Source organism: Haliaeetus leucocephalus, unplaced genomic scaffold (genome assembly GCF_000737465.1).
Source record: "Haliaeetus leucocephalus isolate CR32 unplaced genomic scaffold, Haliaeetus_leucocephalus-4.0 Scaffold953, whole genome shotgun sequence".
Classification (NCBI taxonomy): Eukaryota; Metazoa; Chordata; class Aves; order Accipitriformes; family Accipitridae; genus Haliaeetus; species Haliaeetus leucocephalus.
In genome coordinates this window covers 1,475,571-1,485,708 of record NW_010973389.1, presented here as the reverse complement: position 1 = coordinate 1,485,708, position 10,138 = coordinate 1,475,571, and the positions used below count along the sequence as shown (strand labels likewise).

Sequence of the window (10,138 nt, the reverse complement as noted above, 5' to 3'; positions counted from 1 at the left end):
AATTTTTTTTTTTTTTTCCCCATCGCCATCCTTTAAGGCAAAGGTGCCGCAGGTCGCGAGGCCGGCGTACTTTATAGGGAGCGACGTGCTGGCAGCGATGGGGATGCAGATGTGCGAGCGGGGAGACGCATCCGTCACGAAACGGCGCAGCTGCGACCCCCTCCTCTGCTCCCCTCCCCTCCCCAAGAAAGCTCATTTGCGGGCGGCTTAGTTTGCCTAAGAGCATTAGAGGTGCATTTGGTGGACATTAGCCGCTCGAGCAGCACCAGGAGCATGTGGCTGATTAGGGGCGGCGGTGGCCGGTTTCGGGCAGAGCGCCGTATTTGGGGCAGAAACATTCGCTGGGCGTTTCGGGGACTCAAAGGTGAGGTCTTGGGGGGACAGAGTGGGTGCCGGGGGGGGGTCAGTCTGCATGGCGCGGGAGCTCGAATACACCAGCCGGGTGCTGACGTTGGGTGGCACGAGAGCGAGCCCCTTCCCTGCCATGTGGGTTTTCCCTTTTGCGGGGAAATGAGAGTTTTCCCCCTGGCTTTCCGGTGCCATTTCAGCTTTTCAGATGATACTTCGGTTATTTCTTTAAATACCACCTGGCTTTCTCACCTACGGTACCCTGCGAACGACGAGCGTGATCAGGGATGCGCTTACGGGAGCCAGCCTGGGGAGGAAGACCCTCACCCCCGTCTTTCCCTTTCCTTCCCCTCCAGCCTCGCTCTCTGCTGGGATTTATGGAGGTGCTGAGGAGCAGCTCTGAGCCCCGCAGACCCCGTCAACCCACCCCATAAAGCAGCGCCCGACCGCCTCGCCACATCTCGCCCGGCATCCCGACCCTCCGACTCAACCATTCAAGGCTCCCGTGCATGGATCGCCCCAGCGAGGGACCGCTGCCGGACGCCGCCGACACCGCCCCGTAGGCTCCCGGCCCCCCGTGCCCCCCCCAAGTACTCCACATACCCCGATGGGGTAACGTGACGGGGGTCCCCCTCCCGCCACCCCCCCCCATATGCAGAGGCCTTTCTAGAGCGCCGGGGAGCGCGCGGCACCGGAGGCTCGCCGTCGCGCACACGCCGAGGACACCGACACTACAGCAAAGGGATATTTTTTTTTTTAATTATTATTATTATTATTATCATTAATATTATTTTTTCCCATCTGGCTTTTTACCCCGGGGGGCTTGCAGTGTGTCGAGGAAGCCGGCGCGCTCCCAGGAGCTGGGATTATTTGCACAACGTCTGTATATTGAGTTCTCGATCCTGTTTTATTTTTATTTTTTAAGCGCAGAGGGGTGGTTTTTTTCTTTTTTTTTTTTTCCCCCTCCACGCCACGCTTTTCTTGGGTTTTTCCCCCACTGCCATCAGCACCGTCTCACCCTCCTCCCATCCCGCCATGGCCCGGATGAACCGCCCTGCGCCGGTGGAGGTCTGCTACAAAAACATGAGGTTCCTGATCACCCACAACCCTACCAATGCCACGCTCAGCACCTTCTTGGAGGTAAGGAGGGGAGGCTGGAAGTTGGGGACCAGGGTCCAGCTGCACATTTTGGGGCTGAAAGCCAATGTTGGGATGCAACAGGGATCCTGTGTAGGATGAGGCAGCAAAGCATCCCCTTTGGTACCACAGCCCCCGGTGGCATCCCAGGGCGGTGGGTCCGATCACCGCCAGCTTTTTGGGGTTGGATGTTTTGGAGGACCCCAGGCGTGATCTTTGAGCGTGGTGGAGGTGGAGCAGAGTTTCCCCGTTCCTGTTGCATCCCCTGTCAGCTCCACCAGCACGTCACGTCAAGGGGCTTTGCAGTGATGCCCGTGGATGCACGCAACCTCCCCTGCATCTCCCAGCACCTTCATAAGGACTTTCCATCCCAAATATCCCAGCGTCTTTCCAATGCCCAGAGTGTTTTGGGCAGTGCCCAAGATGCTGGAGGGTTCGGTGTTGCATGAGCCAGCGACAGTGCCCTGCCTGGGAGCAGCTGGGAGTTAGCGGGGGGATTAATGGATGCATGTCTGCGGTCCGGGTCGAAAGGCTTCGACTTGCTCTTTTATCAATGCCTGGGGGAAACACCGTGTCCTGCAGGTTCAGTCGAGCTGGCACAAGCAGCTTCTGCTTACGAGGAGTCATTTGGGGATGTTACTGCATTCGTGGGGGGGGAACCTAGGGCTGCACGTGACCCTGGTGAAGAATTTTTGCCTTAGACTTAAACCGCGTTGAGGTCTGATGTGCTGGCACCACAGGCATCCTTCGAGCTCGAGGAAACCCCCCCACAATGCACACCTGAAAAAAAAACCACATGAGCGCTACTGGCTCGGAGCGCCGCAGGAAGGTGGTTGCGATTTGGGGACAGCCACCCCGTAGCCTGCACGCTGTGCACAAGGCGATGGGGATGGCAGCAGTGGGAACGGGGAAAAATTCCCCTTTTCCTCCAGCCTCTTAGGTTTTTTGGCCAAGCTGCTGAGTGTGCGGGGGTTTGCTGCGGTCTGGCACGCGCACATGGGGAACGAAGGAGATGATAAATCATTGACGGGGATGATCTCACATGGTGCCCTGCGAGGCCGGTACGCTGGCACGTAATCCGGGAGCAATCCTTGCGGCGGGTGATAAGCCACGCTGGAAACAGCCCAAGTCCCACGCCCAAGCCTGCAGCGCGTTGGAATGATGATGGGATACGGCAAGGAGGTCAAGAAGGAGCCCCTGAGCGAGCGCGGTTGGCGGGGTGTGCTACGACACCCCCCCCCCAGCCTATGCATTTCTGCAGCGGGAGTTGTGACCTTGCTGGGCACAAATAATTTCTCCTTTGGGCTAATTGCACCCATGTTGGGGTTGTTTTTTTGCCTGGGGTGTAAAGTCCCTGCTGGTGTGGCCGTCAGGGCTTAAAAATAAACAGCCCCGTCGTCGCTCGTGACTCCGAGGAGTCATGAACGTGCTGGGTAAAAATCCTACCGTGGCCACACGGCTTGGTGCCCTGGGATTTCATGTTTCCTTGTGCTTCCCAGGCTGGATGGACCACAGGGGGTTTGCTCGAGGGTCCAGAGATGGGGCACGGCACTGTTTTAGGGTCCGTAGTGGTCCATGTGGTCACAGCAGGGCTCAGATGTGTTGGGGTTAACTGGGCTGCAACTGGCAGGGCTTTTTCAGACTCCTCCTTCTCCTTCCCTTCCCAGGACCTGAAGAAATACGGTGCCACCACGGTTGTGCGAGTGTGCGAAGTGACCTATGACAAGACCCCCCTGGAGAAGGATGGCATCACTGTCATGGTAGGTGGGCAGCAGGATGGGCACCAGGGGGGCTGCCCCCTTCCACCCCCCATGCTTAAATACCCCCAGCCCTCAGATCTGCTAAAACCTCTGCATTTCATATAGACCAAAGCGACATCACACTTGCCTGGGAGCGGGGTTTGAAGCCCAACTTCATCCTCCAGGTGAGGCGGGCGAGCTCCCCGCTCCCCGAGCTGAGATGGGGCTGGTGCTTTAAAAAAAGAAAGTGCTGCCCACGCACCCGAAACTGTGACTCATACGGTTGAGTCGGCAGCTGCCTTCCCTGCCTGTCGCTCAGGCTTTAAAGCATCCAGGGGATGGGAGCGCCTGATCCCACGTGGAAGACGCGCACGGTTCCCTTTACCCCCGGCGTTATCTTAAACTGGGGGTGCGGGTTTTTTTGCTCTTCCAGCAGCCGGCTGGTGCAGCTCTGGGGGATGAAAGGGAGCAGGCAGCAAGAAGGAAAAGGCAAGGAGGCAGAGCAGGCAGCTGCCTGGACTGCATCTTGGCTGATAAGTAGTTGGAGATGATGTCAGGCGTGATTGCCCTGCCAGGGAGTTCAGCTCCAGCTGGAAAGTGAAGCTCTGCTTGTTATTTAGGAAAAGGTTTGGAAGTGCCTTGTGCCTCCTGGGGTGGTCCTCTCCGTGTAGCTCTCTCTGTATAATCTATACCCTATAGAGAGAGTAGCTATATCCTAGATCCTCTGGGATATAGGTAGATAATAGATCCTATGTCTCTAGATACAGATCCTCCAGATGCAGATCTCGCTAGATAGAGATGCTGTGTCTCTGTAGGATATATCTTATCCTATAGAGGAAGATAGCTGTATGCTACATATAGAATCTGTATCTAGGATATCATATCTGCTCGCTTACACACCAAATTCTGCCTTTTACCCTGTTTCTGACTGGAGCCCTCCAGTCTGAGTTTATATATCTAGGATGTACATACCTCTCTACCTATCTTATATGGAGACATATCTATATCTAGGATTTGTTTTACGTAGGGAGATATCAATATGCTAGATACAGAAACTATGTGACACTGTATAGAAACTGTATAGCTTCTATATATGTTTGTACAACTATATAGAAACTATGTAAGGTATATCATATGGTGAGATATCTGTGTCCTATGTATCTATGGATAGATTTATCTATGCAGGTACAGAGATATCTCTAAATACACCTATATCAAATATATCTATATATAGACTATACCTGTATATCCTAATCCCTTTCTTTGGGGAATAGGCACAAGCTAGTTGAGGTCTGACTCTGGTGCGGTGTGCCTGGGTGCCAGCGTCTGCAGCAACGGTGCCCGTACATACAGTTGTCCTGTCCTGGACACGCTCCCCAGGTGTTTCGGACACCTCCTCTGCTTTCAGCTCCTCTGTGTGCCCCAGGGGATCCTGAGCAACCTCTAGAGCTGACGGCAGTTCCCAAGTTGTGCCGTGTGTCCTGCGCCGTGGACACCTGCTTGGCAGCTCTTCCAGCAGGTCGGAGATGGAGCAGAAATCCTGCCGGAGAACCAGTGCTGTGCAGGTTTCACTGTAGGAAGGTTAATGGTGCAGGATGGATGTACGGTATCGGATATACCAATACTGTTTAATATCTTCATCAGTGATGTTGATAGTGGGATTGAGAGCACCCTCAGCAAGTTTGCAGAGAACACCAAGCTGAGTGGTTCAGTTGATACGCTCGAGGGAAGGGATGCCATCCAGAGGGACCTCGAGAGGCTGGGGGAGTGGGCCCCTGCGAACCTCATGAAGTTCAACAAGGCCAAGGGCAAGGTCCTGCACCTGGGTCAGGGCAATCCCAAATGTGGATAGAGGCTGGGCAATGAGTGGATTGAGAGCAGCCCTGCGGAGAAGGACTGGGGGGCACTGGTGGATGAAAGACTGGACATGAGCTGGCAATGTTCATTTGCAGCCCAGAAAGCCAATCATCTCTTGGGCTGCACCAAAAGAATCGTGGCCAGCAGGTCAAGGGAGGTGATTCTCCCCCTCTGCTCCACTCTCATGAGATCCCACCTGGAGTACCGTGTCCAGCTGTGGGGACCCCAGCATAAGAAAGCCACAGACCTGTTGGAGCAGGTCCAGAGGAGGGCCACAGAAATGGTCAGAGGGTTGGAACAGGTCTGCTGTGGAGAAAGGCTGAGAGAGTCGGGGTTGTTCAGCCTGGAAATGAGAAGGTTCCAAGGAGACCTTATTGCAGCCTTTCGGTATAGAAAGGAGGCTTATAAGAAAGATAAAGACTTTTTACCAGGGCCTGTTGCGATAGGACAAGGGGCAACGGTTTTAAACTGAAGAAGGTAGGTTTAAATTGGATGTAAGGAAGAAATTTTTTATGATGAAGGTAGTGAGACACCGAAACAGGTTGCCCAGAGAAGCTGTGGATGCCCCACCGTTGGAAGTGTTCCCGGTCAGGTTGGACAGGGCTCTGAGCAACAGGATCTAGTGACAGATGTCCCTGCCCGTGGCAGCGGGGATGGACTAGATGATATTTGAAGGTCTCTTCCACCCCAAACCGTTCTATGATTCGGTGATTTTTTGATACGGTGTGTCTTCCCTGGCGTGAGCCTGGTGACCTGCACTCATGGCTGAAGCGGTGCTTTCCGGGCACCGCAGGGAGGAGATGGTCTTGCTGGGTGGGTATAAGCTGTGGAGGATGGGCTGGCTCAAGCATTAGGATATCCTGAAGCCCAACATGCTCCTTTCCTAGCAAAGCCCAACTGAAATCACGTTACCTGTTCATACACTGAAGCTCAGCTCAGCTCAGCAGCTTCTTTTGCCGTCTTACGCCAAGGATGACTCCAGCACAGCAGCTTAGTGACTCACTCCTCAAACATGAGGATTACAGCCCCGTGCTTCCCACTCACCGAGGATCAATGTGCCACATCACCTCCAAGCATTGCTCACCTGCCTGTCCCCTTCTCCCACTGCTGTTTGGCCTCGTTCCTTCTGCCAAATCCATTTTGAGAGAGGATTCCACATTTGGGTAGAGACATGCAGCCTTGACTGGCTGGGGAGAGACCATCCCTTCCCCAAAATGCCGGAGCAGTCACAGGCAAGCAGGGGGGACACTTTTCCCCCATAGCAGAGCCCAGGGACGGAGGATGCTTAATGCAGCACCTGTTTTACCCACTTCATCATTGAGCCTCAATGTTGAGTCCGTGCAGCTCAAGGATGAAGCTCAGAAGAAGATGGGCACTTTTTTTTCCCTCCCTGAAGAGCCTTTCCTGAAGGATGCTATTTAAATGGCCCCATTTGGAGGGGTGTCCCTTCTGGAAGGATGGAGCCCTTCGGCTCTGTCTAGGGCTGTGGAAGGGGTGCCCAAAGCATCTTTTTGGGGCTTTTGCATTCACCTTCCCCTCCATGTGTTGCAGCAAGCTGAATTTCGGCACCGCATCAGGCCCTGAGATTTCAGCCATCTCCAAGATACCTTGGCCCAAACTTCCTACAAAGTGGCTTTGCGCTTCCAAGTGCTAGATTTAGACAGGAGCTTGCAGGGGGAAGGATGGGACTTGCAGCTCCCCGAAGCTCAGTGCCGTCATCCGAATGGGGAGGAGGCAGGCGATGGCCACCCTGGTTCTGCAGAGGCAGGACACGGGGACCGTGTTGCAGGTCCCGTAGGTGCTCCTGAAGGCTGAACCTGTCCATAGAAGATGGGAGGACCCCAGACCTAGACTCGTATGACTGCAAACCCTGAGCCGAAGCAGCCGGGGGATTCCTGCATGCCAGGCGGTGCCACAAAACCTGCTACATCCCTGCGGAGCTGCGCTCTGAGCCCAGTTCCTGGCACACGCATCCGCCCTCCCCGCTGCTGAGATCCCGAACGCCATCACCCTGAGTAAAAAGCAATCCCCTGAGTTTTTTTCCCCAGGGTCTGACAGTATTTCTCTCTTCCCCCCACCTTGCAGGATTGGCCGTTCGATGATGGAGCGCCTCCTCCCAGCAAGATAGTGGAAGATTGGCTCAACTTGCTGAAGACCAAGTTCTGCGAAGACCCTGGCTGCTGCGTGGCCGTGCACTGCGTGGCCGGCCTGGGGCGGTAAGTCAGAGCCTGGCACCCCGGCTGCCACCCCACTCATGAAGGGGAAAGAGAGATAAACCATGCCAACTCTCCTCCTTCCACCTTACAGCAGGATTTTTGCATGCGGTGGAGACCTTAGCGGGAATAGATGTTGACAGGGGGGCTGCTGCCTCCTTGCACTTCTCACAGCCAAATCCTGGGCACCCTGGGGGGACCTTGGTTTCTCGGTGCTGTCCTGCCAGTGCCCCACGGTGATTTTGCTTTTGCTAAGAGCTCATCTTGGAAATATTGCAATATGCTTCCCACTACAGCAGGGACCCATTGCGTTTCACGAGCTGCTGTGTTTTGCTGCTCCCCCCCACTGCAGGTCAGGTTTTGCATGTGTATTTACATCCACTTTTCCGATAGATTTGCCTCCAAAATCCTCGTGCTCATTAGAAGAGCAGCAAACAGCTGCCAGCCCTGTCCTGAGGGTTTTACCCCTAAAATCAGCCATTCTTTGGGGCAGCACTTGCCTCCAAATGGGAAGAAATTACAAACTAAAAGCCAGCGCTGGCGATTGCCCACAACACCAGCATTACAGCCCTGCGGTGTGTCCCCTCCGTCCCAGGACGGGATGTCAGCCTCTGGGCCACACGGCTGGAGAGTGACCGCCACTGCCGTTCCCTTTCAGCGCTCCCGTCCTCGTCGCGCTGGCCTTGATCGAGAGCGGGATGAAGTACGAGGACGCCATCCAGTTCATCCGACAGTAAGTCGAGCGGCGTTTTGGTGTCGGGGGAGAAAGCAGACCCTCTCCGAGGGAACGGAGAGATCTGAGCTGTCCCAGAGTTTTTTCAGGATGCCGGGCTTGCTTTTTCTCTCCTTTGGGAGAGGAAAAGGGAGGTGCTGGCATTGAGCACCCTGTGACTTTGCATCAGGGCTGCAGGAGGCTGGGGCGGCAGCTGGGAGCATCCCTGGGGGGGATTTTGGCAGGCACCCTGCTTCTGCCAGCTACCCACGTGTTTCTTCCCCAGCTCTCCATGTCCTGAGACTCCCAGGGCAGATGAGTGAGAAAAGCTGCTGGGGTCGGTGCTCATCTCCATCCCTGGAGGATGCACATGGCCAAAATCCCTTTCTGTTCCAGGCAGGGGGGTTCAGCACCCTGGCAGGGCTGGATTCTGGGTGCGGGGGGGTCTTCTCCTGCCACACAACTGACTGTGCCGACCCTTCTCCCCGCAGGAAGCGCAGAGGAGCCATCAACAGCAAGCAGCTGACGTACTTGGAAAAATACCGACCAAAGCAGAGACTCCGATTTAAGGACCCTCATAACCACAAGAACAAATGCTGCATCATGTAACCTCAATGACCTCTTGCCAAAATCCGTGCACACAGACACCCGGGCACTCGCACACATCCCACCCCCTCACCTCCTTGCCCAGCCCTGCACACCCCACGCGCCACCCCACTGCCAGGGCTGGGGTGGGGGGACGTGGAGCACCACCACCACCGTGTTCCAGCACCCGCAGCACGGTCGTCTTGCCGAACCCCCGAAAAAGGTTGCTCTCTTCAGCTACAGCCCCGAGGAGGGAAGGCAGCGCTGCCCTTTGACTCTTGGCGTTAGCCGGCAATGAGCTCACGTGACGGTTCTTCATCACCTTCCTCCTCCTCCTCCTCCTCCCTTTCCCCTCCCATTGCACTGAGAGGGATGGGGTGAAGGGTGCTTGGTTTGGAGTAACGCAGGCAGGGCTGTGCCAGCTGAGAAGGGATGGGGAGCAGGAGGGCTGGAGCACCCCCAGAAAAACCCTTTCCCACCTCTTCCCTATAAAATAAGGGCTGCAGCAGCAGGGACGGAGGTGGGAACGGCGCGATGGCCTCTACGGGGGGAAGATGGTGACAGCAGGGAGAGGTGAAGGGGCCTGTGGCCACGGGAAGGGCTGAGCTAATTCTCCCCGGCACCGTTTCTTTTCTTATGGCTTCCTCTCCCACTTCATCATCTCCCCGTTGCCTTGATGCCAGCTGGGATGCTGCAGCTGGGGCTCACCGGGGGCTCGCTGCAGTCAAGGCAGGGGTGCTGGGAAGCTCGGGGACCGTGGCGGGGCTTTGAGGCACCCAGCTTTGCCGGGGTGCAGGGTCAGCACTGGGTCCCCCAAGGCGTGGGGTGCTCTTATTTATAGCTTCCAAACTCAATGCACAGGGTGGTGGGTTCTCTCCTGTCATGTCCCCATCACTAAGCCGTAGCGCAAACCCCAATTCTGACTGCAGCGCCCTGGAGATGCAACGTGCATCTCGGGGCACGTCCATGTCCTCCACCGCTGCGTTTGCTGGCCGAGGGGCTGGGCTGCAGCTTTCCTGGGGGATTTTGGGTGCTCCTGGCAAGAGCACATCACCAAATTTTGCACCTGCCTTTCCCACATCCGTAACACGGCGCCTGGCACCCACAAACCCCCCCCCGGCGCGTGCCCTGGTGAGGTGGACTCAGAGTTGCCCCTGAGCCGGGACGTTAAACATCTCTCAACTTTCTGCCTTTGAATGCTTGCAGCAGCTGGAGCGGTGGGCACGTAGGGGGCATGGGGGTGTTTTTTCTTTTGACGAGGATAAGAAGAAATTTGCTAATTAAAGGAAAAAAAAAAAAACTTTAAAAAAAAAAAAACCTGTTTGTCTTCCGCACGTCCTCTGGCCTTTCTTTCTCCCATCGCTGCCCAGTGGAGCCCAGAAGGTGACCCGTGGCCCCCCCCAAGTGATCTCCAGCACCAGGTCACAGCTGGCTGCCATCCACTGTCACTAGGGCATACATGTGGCCCAAGGGATGCTCCAGGTATTCTTTGGGCTCGCAGCTGCTCACCCGCTCAGCTGCAGAGGATTGCAGTTGTTGGGGCAAGG

At 55.7% G+C, this 10,138-nt stretch overlaps 1 protein-coding gene across 3 annotated transcripts; it reads left to right on the top strand.

Moving 5' to 3' along the window:
* The first annotated feature begins 1,383 nt into the window (after positions 1–1,383).
* On the top strand, positions 1,384–8,735 carry PTP4A3 (protein tyrosine phosphatase type IVA, member 3). Of its 3 annotated transcripts, XM_010584209.1 has the most exons (5): positions 1,384–1,488; positions 3,153–3,245; positions 7,167–7,297; positions 7,953–8,027; positions 8,498–8,735. In XM_010584209.1, exons 1-5 carry the CDS (start codon positions 1,384–1,386, stop codon positions 8,613–8,615), a joined length of 522 nt encoding a protein of 173 aa, XP_010582511.1. In that variant the 3' UTR covers positions 8,616–8,735. The 3 variants fall into 3 exon arrangements, with proteins under 3 accessions (XP_010582511.1, XP_010582512.1, XP_010582514.1); XM_010584210.1 differs by lacking the exon at positions 7,953–8,027; XM_010584212.1 differs by lacking the exon at positions 3,153–3,245 and having other exon boundaries at positions 1,393–1,488.
* The last annotated feature ends 1,403 nt before the right edge of the window (positions 8,736–10,138 follow it).

Excerpts from the sequence above, each read along its gene's own strand:
- PTP4A3 (XM_010584209.1), top strand. The coding sequence starts at position 1,384 with ATGGCCCGGATGAACCGCCCTGCGCCGGTGGAGGTCTGCTACAAAAAC. Across the intron at positions 1,489-3,152 it reads CGCTCAGCACCTTCTTGGAG|GACCTGAAGAAATACGGTGC; the intron begins GTAAGGAGGGGA and ends TTCCCTTCCCAG. Across the intron at positions 7,298-7,952 it reads TGCGTGGCCGGCCTGGGGCG|CGCTCCCGTCCTCGTCGCGC; the intron begins GTAAGTCAGAGC and ends GTTCCCTTTCAG.